Source organism: Littorina saxatilis, linkage group LG17 (assembly GCF_037325665.1).
Source record: "Littorina saxatilis isolate snail1 linkage group LG17, US_GU_Lsax_2.0, whole genome shotgun sequence".
Taxonomy (NCBI): domain Eukaryota; kingdom Metazoa; phylum Mollusca; class Gastropoda; order Littorinimorpha; family Littorinidae; genus Littorina; species Littorina saxatilis.
Genome location: NC_090261.1, coordinates 64449981 through 64470375, shown reverse-complemented (window position 1 = coordinate 64470375; position 20395 = coordinate 64449981). Strand labels below are relative to the sequence as shown.

The 20395-nt window shown below is 44.9% G+C and overlaps 1 protein-coding gene across 2 annotated transcripts in view; it reads right to left on the bottom strand.

Annotated features, from left to right (window-relative positions):
* The window catches only part of LOC138952140 (ATP-dependent RNA helicase TDRD9-like), a 92327-nt gene that overhangs the window by 60098 nt on the left and 11834 nt on the right, over positions 1 to 20395 (bottom strand). For both annotated transcript variants that reach the window (XM_070323735.1, XM_070323736.1), the window contains exons 4-19: positions 19105 to 19293; positions 18141 to 18362; positions 17478 to 17600; positions 15878 to 15958; positions 15017 to 15175; positions 14566 to 14669; positions 13606 to 13664; positions 5578 to 5635; positions 4904 to 4988; positions 4416 to 4473; positions 3485 to 3589; positions 3251 to 3348; positions 2415 to 2546; positions 2017 to 2179; positions 1497 to 1560; positions 1184 to 1247 (exon numbers count right to left, since the gene is read on the bottom strand). In XM_070323735.1, the coding sequence (XP_070179836.1) occupies positions 1184 to 1247; positions 1497 to 1560; positions 2017 to 2179; positions 2415 to 2546; positions 3251 to 3348; positions 3485 to 3589; positions 4416 to 4473; positions 4904 to 4988; positions 5578 to 5635; positions 13606 to 13664; positions 14566 to 14669; positions 15017 to 15175; positions 15878 to 15958; positions 17478 to 17600; positions 18141 to 18362; positions 19105 to 19293 (1764 nt within the window). The remainder of the gene's footprint in view (positions 1 to 1183; positions 1248 to 1496; positions 1561 to 2016; positions 2180 to 2414; positions 2547 to 3250; positions 3349 to 3484; positions 3590 to 4415; positions 4474 to 4903; positions 4989 to 5577; positions 5636 to 13605; positions 13665 to 14565; positions 14670 to 15016; positions 15176 to 15877; positions 15959 to 17477; positions 17601 to 18140; positions 18363 to 19104; positions 19294 to 20395) is intronic.

Below are 20395 nucleotides of genomic sequence, written 5' to 3'. Positions count from 1 at the left end.
ACCTGTAGCACACAATTCAGTGACTCTGTCTTAGTAAACACTCCCCACACCTGTAGCACACAATTCAGTAACACTGTCTCAGTGAACACTTCTTAGACCTGTAGCACAGCGGTCAGTGACACGCAGGGCTTGAAATGGTGCAGAAGGGGGAAACTTAGAAGTGGCAAAGCCAGAAGTGAACAAAATGTTTTGTAGGAACAAACCCCCGGAAATGTGTTCAAATTAAAAGCAAATCTAAGCAATCTGGTGCATTCTGGGCATAGTTTTGAGTGAAAGAAAGTTGGAAATTGCATATTAGGGCATGTAAAAGTGAGTTCCAATAGTGAAAATCCACCATAAGGTAGAGGATATCAAGCCCTGGACACTGGCTCACTAACCTTCACAAACATTTACTGACATTCATGTATATATCACCAAAATTCAAGGTCATTGTTTAACTAACATTTAATGGATAACATTTCACTGAGAATTTCACATTTTCTGCTCTGGTTGTAACAATGTATCAATCTCCTTGAAAAGAGAGGCACAGAGACAGATTTGTACAGAACCAACATCTACATTCTGCTTTCTGTTTCTCTTTATTTGGTGTTTGACGTCATTTTCAACCGTTCAAGGTTATATCGCGACGGAGAAAGGGGGGGGGGGGGGGGGGGGGGGGGGGGGGGGGGGGGGTGGGATAGAGCCAAGCCACTTGTTAATAATTGTTTCTTGTTCACAAAAGCACTAATAAAAAATTTGCTCCAGGGGCTTGCAACGTAGTACAATATATGACCTTACTGGGAGAATGCAAGTTTCCAGTACAAAGGACTTAACATTTCTTACATACTGCTTGACTAAAATCTTTACAAACATTGACTATATTCTATACAAGAAACACTTAACAAGGGTAAAAGGAGAAACAGAATCCGTTAGTCGCCTCTTACGACATGCTGGGGAGCATCGGGTAAATTCTTCCCCCTAACCCGCGGGGGGTATCTACATTCTGCTGTTTGTAATAAAACACACACACACACACACACACACACACACACACACACACACACACACACACACACACACACACACACACACACACACACACACACACACACACACACACACACACACACACACTCTCTCTCTTTCTAAGAATCAATGGTTATTATCATGGTAAGGAATGCACATGCAGGTAGAAGCTACTCACCTTGTAAGCATGTAGAATGGCCTGGCAGTCACTTAGAGAACCGCTAGACCACGTTAACTTGTGTCTGAAATATAACATAGAAGTGTTCCTAAAACTCAACTTTTCACAAACAAACGCCACTGTGGCGGGCAACACTCTCAAGCACCTTTCACAGATGTATAAAACCTCCAGATGTTTTGTTCAAAACTGATGCTTTTTGCAGAACAGAGTAACTTTGATACAAGTTCATACATTAGCAAAGTTGTACAACAGTAACAGAACAATCTGTATGAACTAAATTGTGTGAGTGTTATGGAGGTGAAGGCAGACTCACTTGAAGGCTTCCAGCCGGGACTGAAAGGGTGTGGCAAAGATACTCTTCAGCGACAGGGAAGCACCTGTAACATTTCACACAGGTCTAAAAATATTCATCATACTGGTAGTGTTAGGCTGAGAATTTCACAAAATTTAAAAAAAGGATCCAATCCAATCAACATACAATAAATGCACATCTGCATCTCGGTGTGGGCGCACTCTCTCTCTCTCTCTCTCTCTCTCTCTCACACACACACACACAAACACACACACACACACACAAAACTATCAAAGGGGACAGAACCCTTGATCTGGTATGCATACTGGAGCCTGAAGTAACCATTTATTACCCTGCCAAAGTGTAAACTTGGATTAAAGTGACAGAGAAACGCAGTGACAGGTCATTGCCTCAACCTGCCACCAATACAGTAACCCAGGACATCAACTCAAGTCAAGGATGGAATTAGACCCCGGAAAGAAATGGGAGAAGATAGAACCATGGTCGCCATGGTAGTCACATCTTTCACATCCATTCTCACCGATGATGATGCACTCGTCCAGCAGCCCGAACACGTAGCCCAGGATCATCAGTTTGCCGACACGAATGTCAACGGGAAGGTCAGCCAGGACGCGACCTACAAAGGTCAGGTCACCATCGAAACGCTTGACCTTGCCATCAGATGTGATGCATAGAGCTCCCACCTGAAACGATCAGAGTTACTAGTATTTCACAGCTGCTACATACAGCATAATGACACAACTATTTTGACTAAAGGTCATGATCTACTGTGTAAGCGCATGTGCCTGTATGTGAATGTGTGTGTGTGTGTGTGTTTGTATGCATCTGTATATGCGTGTATATATGAATATGTCTGCATGCATGCTGACATGTGGGTGAGGGAGGGGGAGGGGGGAGAGAGAGAGGGGGCTGCGTTACCTGTTTGAGACTGAGGATGGTGCGCTCAATGTTCATCAGGTCGGGGGGAGAGAGAGCCTGGCTGAGGAGAGCGATGGGTTCCCCCATGTCCAGCAGCTTGGTCTTCAACACCAGCGTCTCCAGCGGACATCTCTGTCAACAGTTAGCATCACATCAACAGTGTCCTGACTGCCACCAGTATTAGTGTACAGAGTGTACATTTTCAGTATACTGAGCACTTCGGCACCAGCGTCTCCAGCGGACATCTCTGTCACCACATATCAACAATGTGCATTGCAAGTATACTGAACACTTGTACTGCAGATAGAAGTAACCACTATGTACAAGTCATGATTATCAAACTATAGTACTACATCCTCAACTTTCGACTCTACTAAAATTAATGTTGGCTTCCCAACTTTTGATGTGATGTGCTTTTGAAGTGTCAGCAGCTTGCTGAACATGTAGAATTTCAAACTTTCCACTTTCTGCCTGTACAGTCTACATTTCATTTAATTTCACCGAACAAATATGTGCTTCTCTTCTTCTTCTTTGTTCATGGGCTGAAACTCCCATGTTCACTCATGTTTTTGCATGAGTGGGTTTTTACATTTTTATGACTGTTTTTACCCCGCTACTCAGGCAGCAATACGCTGCATGTAGTTTTACTTGACTAGATTTAATCAGCTTCCTCGTGCTACCCTGGGTAGATAGGAGTAGATACATGACCACAACATAGTTGTTTTTGTTAGACATCACCCCCTCTCCAAACCACCACCTACTTTTGTTAGCAATGATCATCATTGAATACTGAAGAAGAAGAAGTTAGCACTTGACAACTGAGAGCAGGGACTGACCTGCATCTCGGGCAGACTGTAGTCCAGCAGGTTGTTCTCGTAGAAGTCGCGCGTCACCAGGAAGTAGGCACGCCCCTGAGACACGCGACCCGCTCGACCTGGGGGACACACAGTCATGTTGTTAATTATCATCAATCATTACTTTTGTTACCACGAATGGGATAATGTTCGTTTTGCTTTCAGTGAGTGGGTAAATCTGAACACACACACACACACACAGGAGAGAGGCCATACCTTTGCGCTGTGTACAGTTGGAGTGCGAGGCCCACTCTAGCTGCAGGTGAGTGTAGTTGGTGTTGAGGTCACACACCAGGTTCTTGGTCAGACACGAGTCAATCACTGAACACAAAGCAAGCAGCCATCACTGATTACTGTTGTTATGACACACCAGGGATAAAGGTCACTTCAGGACATGCTACAGGTACAAAACCCACATCCTTCAGTTTACATAATGTTTTCTGAAACATTTTCATAAAATGTACATTCAGAGTGATTCTTTCTTTCTTTCTTTCTTTATTTGGTGTTTAACCTCGTTTTCAACCACGAAGGTTATATCGCGACGGGGAAAGGGGGGAGATGGGATAGAGCCACTTGTTAATTGTTTCTTGTTCACAAAAGCACTAATAAAAAAATTGCTCCAGGGGCTTGCAATGTAGTACAATATATGACCTTACTGGGAGAATGCAAATTTCCAGTACAAAGGACTTAACATTTCTTACATACTGCTTGACTAAAATCTTTACAAAAATTGACTATATTCTATACAAGAAACACTTAAGGGTAAAAGGAGAAACAGAATCCGTTAGTTGCCTCTTACGACATGCTGGGGAGCATCGGGTAAATTCTTCCCCCTAACCCGCGGGGGGGGGGGGGGGGGGGGGGGGGGGGGGGGGGGGGGGGGGGGGGGGTTCAGAGTGATAAAAACAACAAGAAGCCCATGGCTTATACTGGTGTACTCAAAGCCCAATTACAAGCAGAGAGAAATATGCAATGGCAAACACTTTCCTTTGACTGAATCTCCAGGAATCCCCCCCCCCCCCCCCCCCCCTTTTCCCTTTTACAACAGACTGTCTCTCCCAAACTTGATGGTTCTTCACTACTGGGCAGTCTCCTATTCCTACAAAACACTGTTGTGCCAAAAGAAACTTCTGTAAAAGATGCTCACCATACTTGATGTCAGGCACAGTGATGGAGCTCTCTGCAATGTTTGTGGACAGGATCACCTGGATAGTGAAGGAAAACAGGTACAATACAGGTAGTCAACAGCAAATAGCTTATCAAATTCTCCTATACACTCATTATGGTTGACCCTTTAACCCTCGAAAGAGAAGGGGCGCAACTCTGTTGTCGACCCACGGCTCGTTTTTTCTGATATAATGTTTGTGTATACGAGCCAAAAGACAAATTTGTGTATGGTCCACATTCAGACAATTAAGTTCTATTGAATTGAATAGAAAAAAGAAAACTATGTCTGTAAAAAAAAAGAAGCAATAACAATTCCCGAGTTCCCCTTTTCCGTAACATATTACCTTCTCCATCTATAACAAGCCAAAAGATAATGATAAAAAGATAATGACAAAAAGACGTCCCCACACATATCTCATATTTTACGCTCAGGACACTTTAGTGCAGTACTTGACTAAGCATCCTGACCTTTCTGAACCCTCTGACGGGTTTCTCGAACACGCGCGCCTGCTCGTCGATGGTGATGGTGGAGTGGAGAGGGATCAGCGTCAGGCTGAAAACACACAATGCACACTGTCACTTAGTGCACATCAAAACTTAGTCTAAACAAATTCACTCCAATTAACCTGTAATCCTTGAGATAACATATGTCTTGAGAGGTATGAAATATAGCCAGTGATTATAGAAATCATCAGACATGATTCATCTGAGTGATCGACAAGAAGAAGAATCAGACATGATTGAAGTTATTTCCCTTTAATTCTCGTCACGTGACTGCTGATTACTTCCTCTGTGCATGTTTTCAATGTTATCATTATTTTACCTCTGATTTATAGGCGCGAGGAAGAATGTATGGATGAAACATTTCCATGTGAAAATAGATCAAACTGTAGCATTGACCATTGCTCTATGACATTGTGGAAGCTTGTGTACCAAGGGAAACCAGAGATCATGTTAGCTGTTCACTACAGAAAAGACTACACATATTAACCTTGACCTCTATAAATATGACATAATAATGATGACAATTTTGTGATTTGAGAACTACTCATCCCCATCATTAGCCACACAAACGCTGTCTTCACTCTCTTGACAACTGATATGAGTGTTGGGTAAACTGTTAAGGAGAAGAGAGAACTCACTGGTGTCTCTGCTCGATGTCTCTCAGTGCTGTCATCACCTCAACGATTTCACGCAGGCCTGAAACACACACAATAACACTGAAACAAACATTTCATGAACAAGATAACCAAGAAAACGTACTCACCAGAAACATGGACAATAAACAATGAAACATTTTCAGTGCACCTGATTTTTTTTTTAAATGGCTGTATTTCTTTCGAATACATCACCTCAATTTAACTAATAGGAGTTACCTTACTTACGAGTGCTAGACTGAGAAGCGTCCTATGTTACCAGTACTAGACTGTAAACAAGGTCGCTAACTCTAGATTTCCGTCGGTATACCATTTAGGGGAGTAGTCTCCCTTTGTCGGTAGTACCTCTCTGCGCATGTGCCAATGCCCATAATCCCCAGTTTCAATTTCTTGCTACGGGGAGCTAGACGTGTATTTAGACCTTTCCCGTCTAAGAAGACTTCCTTCACAGGAACTACAACATTCACCTTCAATCACGGTTTGGGCTTTCCTTTTTAAGGGCGATTACTACGCCCGTATACATTCAATGATTCATCACGTTGAACAACGTAACGAACCGTGAAAATGAAAGTGAAACGGCTTAAAAATGTAACAAAGTTACTTGGTCATAAGTAGAAGGTACTTCAATCATCAATGATACCTTGTTGACACACAGAGCCTAACAGGCTCCGTTACTTGTCTTTTTTAACTAGTGAACATGCAATTGAACGACAACTATTCTTTACTCAGTCGTTACGAATGTCGAACAGATATTTACAGCGGTTGGACCGGTTTCATTGGCGCAATAGAACTCCGCGAACGATAACTTACCTTGCCGCTTTCAATGGAAAGCAACGGCAGGTCACCCTACACATCAATGTAGGAATACGAACAAGACCTTCAACTTCGAAATTACCCGGAAGTTTTTTGCGTTTTAACAGCTTTTTATCGACTACAGCGATGTTTACCATGCGCGTTATCCCGACCGGAAGCGCATTTCTGATCCGAATTTTTAGGCGTACAAAGTACCGAGCGCCCGCGAAGGTTACATACGGCGTATGAATACTTCTGTCATTACAAACTGCGATGACTTTTGCGGGCAGCGTAGATACGGAACGCAGTACGCTTGAACGCTGATTGAACTGAAGGCACAGAGCGCCCGCGAATGTTACATATGGCGTATGAATACTTCGGTCATTACAAACTGCGATGACTTTTGCGGGCAGCGTAGATACGGACCGCAGTACGCTTGAACGCTGATAGAACTGAAAGCGGGTTGTATCGAAGAATAACAACAACAAACCTCGCCCGCTTGGAAAGAAAACCAAACACTGAGATTGAGATATGCGCCTCCGGGAATATTACGGAGGGAACTTCCTTTACTCTCAGAGAAAGGCAAGTAATTCTCTCTCCTATGTTTCTGGGAAACGATGTTTTCTGCGGTTGGCAGATTATGGTTTTGGTATTTTTATCAGATGATCATGGTGGACTCACAGAGACCACGTGGTGGTACTTCTTCAAATTGGATAAAGAATACTTTCCTTGCCAACTTAACTTGATTAACTTGTAAACTTGTATGCGTGCATACATACACATTATATATATATAAATATATATTAAAAAAAAAAAAAAAAAAATTTTTTTTAAATTGACAAGGAAGAATTAAAGTGTATGCAAACACAGATGGGACATCTTTATTGGGATATAATCCTTTTTTTCTTGGCAAAGGGTATCAAAGAAGTCAGTTGATGTTGTTACAAATTCCATTTTCATGGAGTGTTTAAATCAGCTATCTGAGTGGTAAAAGATTTAACTTATGGATAAACTCAAGTGTTTACACTTTGAGATTTACACTCAGCTAAAATCTGTTGATACCACAGTGCCAGGAGACAGCTCTTCAAATTCAATTAGAACAGGCACACATATATACTTATGTTCTGTTCCAGTGCACAATTGATGTACATTACACTTGAATGACATGTTATGAATAATATACAGTTGAAACCATGCCTTAGGGGCATGAATAAACTTGGTTGTTAACACATGAGTATTACACTCAGCTGAGTTTTCACAACATGCAAGATCGAGCAAGGCTCTGAATAATACTCACAGGGGAGCTTCCTATAATGTTGTCATGCCTCTACTTATTCCTGGTTCGTAGGCAAAACCTAAGCCTTTGACCTTTAACAAGGCCACATCTCTACTGTTGTCACCTAATCCTACGACTAGGTTCTCAGAAGTAGACAACAGGACCTAACAATAAGAGGCCGCCCTTAAATAACACTGGCTCTAGTCAGGTTCATACAAGGGATACAATGTTTATCATTTCATATTATGGAAAATATAACATATTTGCTAAACGGATGTTGTTACAACACACATTTAACTATGCCTCCTAGACAGAGCGGCTACTCTCATGAGAAAGGTACTGGATAAACTCTTGGCACATCCATGCCGTTATCAGTACGAGGGGGAATTAAGTCATATTGACATGTATTTATATATACGTAGACATTACCAAACAGACAATGTCGGGCGCTCTGGGGGAATACCTCCAGTAAGCACAGGAAGAGACAGGCTTCCTTTTCGCCCTGATAACTCCCAGGATCGTTGCGACAGCTTATGACAGACCCTCCAGCTGTCAGGCAAGACGTCCACTGGGCGTAACATGAGTAGAATCTCCCTGAGGTAGCTACAGCCTCGTCTGCTACCTCTCCCTTGAGGTGACCCCGAAACACGGCTGTTGACAGGACTGGGCCCCTCCCACCATTATCTTTGCCAGGGTTCCCCATCATGATGGTGGCTTCATGCATTTTGACTACCAGTATTCAGTGCTGCAAACTGCCTGTAGCGATGCTTCAGCACCGGAAGGACAGCTCCCGCCCCCCATTGCCTGTCTACCACCTCCTGACGGACTGAGGAAGACCTAATGTTTAACGCTCTTGGAACTAGACCAACACTTCACGCCTGACCATATTCAGCAGTGCCCGGCTACACAGAAGTCTGGGAGTGTGAGGAGAATGCCTAGAGCCTCCTAGTTATCTTCATCACCTGGAATGGAGAGCTAATGGTTAGAGGCTACAACCTTCACACCGGGGAGCCGCCCTACCAGTAACAAGATGGCACCTGCAATCTGCATACAGATCACCAGTCAAACAGCGGTGGACAACTGAACAGGGTATAGTAGTCACATCAGTTTCCATGCATACTGCAAGCTCTTGAAGTCTAGATGTCTCCTTCGGATACACAGCTACAAGACAGACACTGCGTACCAAGATAAGAGGAATCAAAGTGTCTCAAGACATTTGCCTGAGGAAACGACTCTGAAGATCACTCACTCTTGGAGTGGAGCTTGTTCAACAGGGTAACAGGCCCAAGTATCTTGCCATACAAGTGTCGGGCAACACGGGTGAGCGTGTTCAGGCTACATCACAAGGCGGGGAGCTGTTGGAGATAACGCAGAGACGGGGGAAGAAGTGCTCTGAGATCGTCAAGTACAGAATGCTTTCATGACCTGTGGACGGACTCAGCGTAACAACTTGTAAGAGTTGCCCCTTCTTCCTGAATGTCATCTGACACCCGCATCAGCCAGGGGATGATGATAGAAATGTCAGATTGTACAGTCGACACTCAACAGAGGATGTCCGACACCTGTAACAGGTCACATCTCGACTGATAATGGTAACAACTCTGGCAGAAGCATCAACAGGAGAGACGACAGTAGACGTCCTAGAGAAGGGATGGGCCGTTTAAGATCACTGGGCAGGTGCCCCTGAGATGATCAGCAGCTTTTGGAAGACAACCTACCCCAGGGTCAGGCAGTCCTTAGGCTACAAAACCTCATGGTTATCATCCTTGGACCAAGTCAAGAACCGCCCTGATATGGCGCTTCGTGGTCGGCTGGGCATTAAGCAAACAAACAAACCTAGTCAAGGCAAAACCCTTCAACAGGGACAGCACTCAACCTACGTCATGCTTCAGAGACGGACAGACTTGACTAAAGAGGGAATGTCTCCCGAGGTGACTCCGCCCGTTTTTCCATGGACTTTCCAGGAAGGACACGGAGAGATAGTCTGAGGTCTGGTCAGCCATCCGCACTATGAGATCCATGGGCCAGATTTCATAGATCAAGGAGGACCTCTCAGCCCATGCGGATTGATTAGTGCTGCCAGACATCTTGGACTGGGTATACCATACGTCCCTCCATCATTGAGTCAAATTTTCCTGGAACAAGAAGAGCTTCCTCTACCTTTAGGGGTATTGGGTACGGCCACAGACACACTTGGATTTGGGAAGGCTCAGCCACCCCTTCCAACCGAACCTTGAATTGGACAAGCTTCGTTTGCCTCTTACAACTGGAGCTCTAAGATCCCTGGACCACAGAGATAAGACCTAGAGGTATTCCTCCCCCGAAAGGCATAATGAGTGCGGCAATACCTTTGACAGTGGGTGAATGTGTCCATCCCATCCATATGTAGACTCTCAGATGCCTGGACTCAAAAGCTAAAGGAGCTGGAGGAAAGAGACACAGTGAGATCCTAGCAGGAGCTAGGAATACCACACAAGGCTATCTCCCTCGCTCCCAGTCTACGGTGACACAAGGTTATTGGGTGAGTATAAGTTGTGTCACTCTAAGAGCTTGAGGTAGAGACACAGTGAGATCCTAGCTGGAGCCAGGAATACCACACCAGCCTTTTCTCCCTCGCTCGAAGAGCCTGAGGTAGAGACACAGTGAGATCCTAGCTGGAGCCAGGAATACCACACCAGCCTATCTCACTCACTCCCAGTCTACGGCTACGCGTCGTTTTTGGGCGAGAAACGTGGCATCTCGGGTGCTGACTAAGACCTTTTGTCAAGTCAGAACTATGCATCAGACCAAGAGAGTACACCTCCTGCCTCAGGCAGGGGCCTGAAAACAACTCTGCATAGTCACCCTAGAGCTCAGCTCCACAAACAGCTGAAGTGCCCCAGAGCTCACAAAGCTATGCTGGTCAGACAATGCAACACTTGCCGCCCGCAGCCACGCCTACTGAAAATCCAGATATGGACTTGGGTGATCTAGGCAGAAGTACTACTGAGATCACAACATAAGACATCTTTGTGAGTTCAACTACCAGGGGGCAGAACTTTGCATCAGCCCAAGATAGTGCACCTTCGGCCATAGGCCGGAGAACATCACTGCATAGTCATCTAAGAACTTGTGAGCTCTACAGAAATCTGGAGTGTCCCAGAACCCACAAAACCTATGCTGGGCAGACAACCCAGCAGATGCCACCTACAACCATGTTTACAGAAAACCTAGATCAAGGACCTGGCTGATCAAGCCAGAAAACGGTCCTGCTGAAATCACAAATGGGACCTCTCAGTGAGTTGCATGCCAGGCATGGCACCCTCTTGAGTAAGACAAGAGCGGTCATTCAGCCAATAAGGGCTCAGAGATGCCCATGGTCACTGGGGACCCCCTCACGCTATAAGTGTGGAATTTCAAAGTAAGAAGCAGGTTTTCCCCTTGGGTAAAGGCAATACAGCTGGCTGTCTTTCACTGGCTATTCTAGGACAAATGGTACCTATAACCATTAAGGGTAGGCTTATAGCCCCCACATGCGTTGAGACAGGCACAGGAAAGGTGCAGACAGTGACCGTACTGCTGAGCGCACTTGCGCTTACTTCCTGTCACGCAGGAGGAACAGCTAAGTCAGCCTGAATTTACACTGGTATCTGTGCCTACCATCCTCATTAGAGAGGTAAATTCAGAGAGGATATATATATTCATTCATGCGACTGACACAATTGTTTGCCATGGAAAGTGGTGCCTCAGACCAGATCACAGAAATCTACAGGATCTCTGGAAACTCTGTCAATCTCCCTTAAATGGAGGATCAGTCGCAGAGACGCACCTTGGTGATAAGTTCAAGGTATTAGAGGAATTGTTATCTCTGACCATTCCTCATCTTTTAGGTCGTTCACCTGATCCGCCTGCAGAACTTTACGTTGCTGGGGAGTTGGGTCGCTCAAGGCGCATAATGGCAAGTCATAACCATAACCCAACATTGATAAAGACAAGTGATCAGAGGAATAGTAACGACCATCGAGTAGAAACCAGCTCTACATTGACAGGTGGGACTTTCTTTCGATTGTCCCTTTCTGGAGCAAGTTGACACAGTGGCAACAATGCAACTTGCCACTCGCCCGACTCAGGATTTCTTGCTTCTCAGTCCGATGATCTATCCTTTTCTTCCCCCGATTTTACAGGGGGGATTCCGGACAAATGGGCTGAGTCGGGTGAGGTGACACTAGATTACCGATCGAAAGTCAACCCTCCAGCCTGTTATCTATTCTCCTATTAGTTAAATTGAGGTGATGTATTCGAAAGAAATATGTATTTTTTACAAGTAAAATGACTATTTCTAAGAATACTCACCTCAATTTAACCAGAGACCCTCCCACCAACCCCGCTATTGACTTAATAGCTTCGAATTGAAACTGGGGATTATGGGCATTGGCACATGCGCAGAGAGGTACTACCGACAAAGGGAGACTACTCCCCTAAATGGTATACCGACGGAAATCTAGAGTTAGCGACCTTGTTTACAGTCTAGTACTGGTAACATAGGACGCTTCTCAGTCTAGCACTCGTAAGTAAGGTAACTCCTATTAGTTAAATTGAGGTGAGTATTCTTAGAAATAGTCATTTTACTTGTAAAAAATACATTTTTCGTGGTGTTTCTGGTGAGGAAGTTTTCACTGTCATCTTGTTCTTCTCACCTGCACTCTCTTGTTCCTCAACATTTCATGGACCTGAACATTTCATGGACCTGACCATTTCATGGACCTGAACATTTCATGGACCTGAACATTTCATGGACCTGAACATTTCATGGACCTGAACATTTCATGGACATTCATGGACCTGAACATTTCATGGACCTGAACATTTCATGGACCTGAACATTTCATGGACCTGAACATTTCATGGACCTGAACATTTCATGGACCTGAACATTTCATGGACCTGAACATTTCATGGACCTCAACATTTCATGGACCTCAACATTTCATGGACCTGAACATTTCATGGACCTCAACATTTCATGGACCTCAACATTTCATGGACCGAACATGGAGGAGATAAAAGTGGGTTTTGTCTTCACTGCACCCACACACATAAAAAAAACACCACACATCCAGATCCTACTCAACCAAAGTACGAAACAAAGCAAAAGGGTTAAAACAAATTTTAAAAAATTCTCAAAATGTTCACAGTGAGAGGGGTTGATAACAGTCTGACAGTCAGATGCGTCACTCCACAAATGTTTGAGTAATATCTTAATGAAGAATGCACCCGAGCGTGGACAAAACAGACCACAATCCTTTCAAGCCACATCAGCACACCATCTTTCAACCAGTGACAGCAATGTCATGTCTACTTCACCAGAAGCATATGACACTGTGGTTAGAGGTACAAGAGGAAGACAAGGCCTGGACAGTGAAGGACGTGAGACTTACCAGGCAAGAAGAAGACAAGGCCTGGACAGTGAAGGACGTGAGACTTACCAGGCAAGAAGAAGACAAGGCCTGGACAGTGAAGGACGTGAGACTTACCAGGCAAGAAGAAGACAAGGCCTGGACAGTGAAGGACGTGAGACTTACCAGGCAAGAAGAAGACGAGGCCTGGACAGTGAAGGACGTGAGACTTACCAGGCAAGAAGAAGACAAGGCCTGGACAGTGAAGGACGTGAGACTTACCAGGCAAGAAGAAGACAAGGCCTGGACAGTGAAGGACGTGAGACTTACCAGGCAAGAAGAAGACAAGGCCTGGACAGTGAAGGACGTGAGACTTACCAGGCAAGAGGAAGACAAGGCCTGGACAGTGAAGGACGTGAGACTTACCAGGCAAGAAGAAGACAAGGCCTGGACAGTGAAGGACGTGAGACTTACCAGGCAAGAAGAAGACAAGGCCTGGACAGTGAAGGACGTGAGACTTACCAGGCAAGAAGAAGACAAGGCCTGGACAGTGAAGGACGTGAGACTTACCAGGCAAGAAGAAGAGAACAGTTCCTCGCACAGTGGCATAGCCCGTGTTCTGGTCGACCCTGTAACACAGTCAGTCAAGCAAGTAATGAACTGGCAAAAACCACAACAACGCTTGTAAGCAATCAACCAATAGAACACCAGGTTAAGGAGAATGAACAGCTGAGCAATGTCCCGCTGTCCAGTGCACCTGTGAATGCTGCTTTCATGATCATATCATCCACCCAGGACCCCCAGCCTTCAGGTTTTGAGTTTACAGAAACCTGACAGACTTGTCCGTTTCACTGTCAAACTAAAGTTCTTCTTGGTCGCTGGTGAAGGCCAAAACAAAACAGTTCTTCCTATCCCATTTTATAAGGGAAGTCATAAAATACAGATATGTTTACACTGGTATCACAGTGACACGTTTTTACTTTCACAAACACTGATACAAGCTGGCCTTGAACAGTATGCACAGAGTCTGTGTCTACCCCTGCTCCTTAAAACAGACATATTAACATGGCCTCACACATTTTCACTTCCACTAACAACCACTGATACAATGCAGAACTTGGACACTATGCACAGCGTAATACCTATCCCTGTTCCTAGATCTTCAGCTTGTCAAACTCCTAGATCAGCCTAACATTGTTACTGTCATACACACTGATACACTATGCACAGCGTGACACCTACCCCTGTTCCTAGATCTTCAGCTTGTCAAACTCCTGGATCAGCCTAACATTGTTACTGTCATACACACTGATACACTATGCACAGCGTGACACCTACCCCTGTTCCTAGATCTTCAGCTTGTCAAACTCCTGGATCAGCCTAACATTGTTACTGTCATACACACTGATACACTATGCACAGCGTGACACCTAACCCTGTTCCTAGATCTTCAGCTTGTCGAACTCCTGGATCAGCCTAACATTGTTACTGTCATACACACTGATACACTATGCACAGCGTGACACCTACCCCTGTTCCTTGATCTCCAGCTTGTCAAACTCCTGGATCAGTCGTATGGCGATGTCCACAATCTGTGGGTGCAGCATTGGGCGGCCCTCCTCAAAGTCCGGCACCTGCAGCCATAAAGCAACGCGTCACTCTGTACCACCCTCATCTATGGCAGACCTTGACTCACTCAAACACTCATTCATGACGTAAACAAAAGTCTATGGATACAGTATCAAAAGAAGTTTTCAGCACTGAGAAATGACTTCAGACAAAAATATTTGAACATTGGCCCTATAAGAAATCCTATTACGAATGTATGAGAGTATAAGTATTCTGACACACACCCTCAGTAACCCACTCATATAAATGTACACACACACACACACACACACACACACACGTACACACACATGTACACACACACACACACACACACACACACACAAATAAATGTGAAAAAAACCTAACTCACTGGACCAAGCGGTTTGAGGTCATCAGCGAAGAACTGGGAGACCTTGAAGACTTGACCCTCCACGTTGACGACAGGCGCAGGTTCCAGGACGTCCATGACGGGCAGGGAGAAGTAGCGAGCGAACTGGTCAGAGTTCATGGTGGCTGACATCAGGATCACCTGTGTCACAGTTTAAGATGAACATGGTAACCATGGTAACCAAGACAAACTAGTCACACTCCTCATTTCAGACCCTCCAATTTCAGACTCTCTACATAAGGATCTTATTTCTTAAGCTTTCCCATCATAGTGTGAGTAAAACTTCTTCCATTTTAAAACGCTCTTTCTTATGAGACTTTTACTTTTCAGAATTGAGAAAATCTTTAAAACGGAGATACCCCCACTACAGCATTTAGAAGTGCTGATTCTAAGAGGATGTTTCTTGAGTCTGATCTGAAGCAAGTCTAAATGACATTGACATACCTTTGTCTTGTGAGACTGTTCCATCACAACTCCCTTTAACGCACTACACGTACCTCTGTCTTCTGAGACTGTTCCATCACAACTCCCTTTAACGCACTACACGTACCTCTGTCTTCTGAGACTGTTCCATCACAACTCCCTTTAATGCACTACACGTACCTCCATTCATTCACAACAGTGAACAACACTTACAGTAAGTGAGAACTTCAAATCCTTTAAACTTGCAAAGGCTTTAAAAAACCATGGACCTCTTACCAATGAAACAAATGTTGCATAACTTGAATACATGTTTGGAAAAAGGTCAATTTTATTGCTAAAATGAACTGTAACAAGGGACTCCTAATCTCCTCTCTGCCCCAATAATGAGTGTGCTATGAAGACAGCCAGGTGAACACGGACCTTGACGTGCTGAGAGTTAGTTCGCAGCAGTTTCTTGACCACCAGCAGGGCAAAGTCCGACTCCTGGTCCCTTTCGTGTACCTGTCAACACACGCTGCATGGTTCACTCACTGCAAGTCCAACCTTTTGTTAACACCAATTTTGTGTTCTGTGTGTGCTGTTTGACAATCTCAAAGACTTCTCAGATAAAGTTGTACTGGGTGTTATATTTCTGTCCTTACTTTCAACATTTCATTAAACAAGGTTAATCTCTTTACTCAGTGTCAGAGTCTCTACATAGTACTGTTTGACTTGCACAGCGGTTTGACAAGATCATCTCCCTTCACTCTATTCTCACCTCAATCTGGCACATGACCCAAATACACTCATTACATTCTGTCCACAACACATCCCCACCTAACTAACAAAAGCATGTGTGTACATGTCATGGATTTTGTTCTCTACATGGCAATGGTGTAGGTATGACTGGTGCATGTTGTGAGAGTGTGCTGTGTGTTCCTACCTCGTCGAGAATGACGTGTGTGTACTGGTGCATGTTATGAGTGTGTGCAGTATATTCATACCTCGTCGAGAATGACGTGTGTGTACTGGTGCATGTTATGAGTGTGTGCAGTATATTCATACCTCGTCGAGAATGACGTGTGTGTACTGGTGCATGTTATGAGTGTGTGCAGTATATTCATACCTCGTCGAGAATGACGTGTGTGTACTGGTGCATGTTATGAGTGTGTGCAGTATATTCATACCTCGTCGAGAATGACGTGTGTGTACTGGTGCATGTTATGAGTGTGTGCAGTATATTCATACAACGTCGAGAATGACGTGTGTGTACTGGTGCATGTTATGAGTGTGTGCAGTATATTCATACAACGTCGAGAATGACGTGTGTGTACTGGTGCATGTTATGAGTGTGTGCAGTGCATTTCTACCTCGTCGAGAATGACGTGTGTGTACTGGTGCATGTTATGAGTGTGTGCAGTGCATTTCTACCTCGTTGAGAATGACGTGTGTGTACTGGTGCATGTTATGAGTGTGTGCAGTGCATTTCTACCTCGTCGAGAATGACGTGTGTGTACTGGTGCATGTTATGAGTGTGTGCGGTGCATTTCTACTTCGTCGAGAATGACGTGTGTGTACTGGTGCATGTTATGAGTGTGTGCAATGTATTCATACCTCGTCGAGAATGACGTGTGTGTACTGGTGCATGTTATGAGTGTGTGCAGTGCATTTCTACCTCGTCGAGAATGACGTGTGTGTACTGGTGCATGTTATGAGTGTGTGCAGTGCATTTCTACCTCGTCGAGAATGACGTGTGTGTACTGGTGCATGTTATGAGTGTGTGCAGTGCATTTCTACTTCGTCGAGAATGACGTGTGTGTACTGGTGCATGTTATGAGTGTGTGCAATGTATTCATACCTCGTCGAGAATGACGTGTGTGTACTGGTGCATGTTATGAGTGTGTGCAGTGCATTTCTACCTCGTCGAGAATGACGTGTGTGTACTGGTGCATGTTATGAGTGTGTGCAGTGCATTTCTACCTCGTCGAGAATGACGTGTGTGTACTGGTGCATGTTATGAGCGTGTGCAGTGCATTTCTACCTCGTCGAGAATGACGTGTGTGTACTGGTGCATGTTCTTCTTGTTGATGAGTTTCTCTCTCAGCACCCCCGTGGTGCAGTACAGCAAGCGTGTGTCGTCGCCAAACTTCAGGTCCATTCCAATCTGAACAGACAGACGCGCACAGTCCATACAAAATACAAATGGTAAGTGTTTATGACAAGAATGTACCTGACACTGCTCCACACAAACATATCTGTCTATACCTACATGATGTTAGCTACACAGTGCCTAGATCACCAGGCATGGGATGTAAACCCTCAATGCTCACCAGGCATGGGATGTAAACCCTCAATGCTCACCAGGCATGGGATGTAAACCCTCAATGCTCACCAGGCATGGGATGTAAACCCTTAATGCTTACCAGTGTCAGAAACAACAAGGTTCAGACTTTTTGCACACTTGAAAAATAAACAAACATAAGTCGCAAAGAATAAACAAACTTCAAATAAAACAACTTTAACAGACATAGAAAACTGATCATTCATTCAGCTCTTGACTGTTTAGCAAGTTCACACACAAGAAACAGAAGAAGAGACCAAGAGGTGTTTAATTATCGCCTATCTACCCTATCTTCCAACACAAGATAATGAAGAACAAAACAAAACCAGAGAAGCATGAAAAGCCAGCAGCATGACCTCTCACCTGATATCCACAGACACTGCCCACTGGCCAGCCCCGCTCCTGACAGACACGCTTGGCGATGCTGACTGCGGCGATACGTCGCGGTTGGGTGACGATGATGTTGCAGTACTCGCCTTTCGCTGCGTAGTGGTCCAGGATGAACTGCGGTACCTGTGTGGTTTTACCTGACCCCGTCGACCCCTGGATGATGGTCACCTGGTTGCTCTCAATCGTCAGAATCACCTGGAACGACCAACACAGCATGCTCTCTTTGTCAGATCAACACAGGGTCAGGGGAGTATAAACGCTCCAAACATTAGACATCAGTTAGTGAGAGCCAACTTTCTTTGTGAAAAGAGCACAAATGTTCGTTGCTACTGCCTGTGTTTTTGGATAATAAAGACCTGACTTTTTGAGAATGTGCTTGATGCCATTTCCCCACTGCAACAGACTACGGAATTTCACTCGTACAGCGCACAACATAAACTCACCACATTATTACAATCTAAATCTCCCCCTAACTTGCATGCCTTGCTTGTTGTAATGATAGGCAGCTTGGGGCTTTCAAACAACCAATCTTCGTGTATGGTCTGTCTTCAACAGAAGGCTAGTGAAATGCAATGAAATCTGTGATCGAGTTTCTCCCTGACTCACATTCTCTGCCTTTTATGTTATGAGCAGAGTAAGGAGTTACTGATCTTTACTAATGATCTGTCTGCAACAGAACGTCAGTGAAGCGCAAGGAAATGTTTGAGTTTCTACTGATTGTCAATAATGATCTGTCTCCATCAGGCAGCCAGTGAGGTGCAAGACAATGAGTGATGGAGTTTGTGCCCGACTCACCTCCTCTGCTTTCTGTGTGACGGGCAGTTAGGGGCTATGAAAGTCAGCGCAAAGAGCTACAGATCTTCATGTATGGTCAGTCTCAAACAGAACGCTATAGAAGTGAAAGGCAATCTGTGATAAGAGTTTCAGCCCGGCTCACCTCCTCTGCTTTCCGCGTGATGGGCAGCTTGGGGTCATAGCAGTGCTGGAAGCTGTAGTTGTCGTACACGGCAGTGGCGCCCTCTGGGATGAAGTCCTCAGGCATGGCCACGCTGCCGCAAACTGTGCTATCCACGTCCAGCTGGTCCAGGCGGTCAGACAGGTCTGAGGGGGACACTCGACCGCCAGGCTGTGATGTCAATATAGTACAGTGAGTATTAACACAGCTGGTCAAGACGGTCAGACAGGTCTGAGGGGGACACTCGACCGCCAGGCTGTGATGTCAATATATAGTACAGTGAGTATTAACACAGCTGGTCAAGACGGTCAGACAGGTCTGAGGGGGACACTCGACCGCCAGGCTGTGATGTCAATATAGTACAGTGAGTATTAACACAGCTGGTCAAGACGGTCAGACAGGACTGAGGGGGACACTCGACCGCCAGGCTGAGATGTCAATATAGTACAGTAAGTATTAACACAGCTGGTCAAGACGGTCAGACAGGACTGAGGGGGACACTCGACCGCCAGGCTGTGGTGTCAATATAGTACAGTGAGTATTAACACAGCTGGTCAAGACGGTCAGACAGGTCTGAGGGGGACACTCGACCGCCAGGCTGTGATGTCAATATAGTACAGTGAGTATTAACACAGCTGGTCAAGACGGTCAGACAGGTCTGAGGGGGACACTCGACCGCCAGGCTGTGATGTCAATATAGTACAGTGAGTATTAACACAGCTGGTCAAGACGGTCAAACAGGTCTGAGGGGGACACTCGACTGCCAGGCTGTGATGTCAATATAGTACAGTGAGTATTAACACAGCTTTCTCTCTTTATTTGGTGTTTAACGTCGTTTTCAACCACGAAGGTTATATCGCGACGGATTAACACAGCTGGTCAAGACAGTGAGACAGGACTGAGGGGGACACTCGACCGCCAGGCTGTGGTGTCAATATAGTACAGTGAGTATTAACACAGCTGGTCAAGACGGTCAGACAGGTCTGAGGGGGACACTCGACCGCCAGGCTGTGGTGTCAATATAGTACAGTGATTATTAACACAATCTGCACGGGGTCACTGAAATAAATATGATTTGATCAGTCTTTATCAAAAATATAAACAATGACTGTGGCACAGAAAATCATTTCAACAGCAATTGCAAACTAACACAGAAAACATAACTATTGAGAATAACTAACATGTCTGCACCATCATAAGATCATTGCTAACTAGCTAAGAAAGTACCGTAGACTTTATCATCACTGGAACGGAGAATATCAGATATTCATAC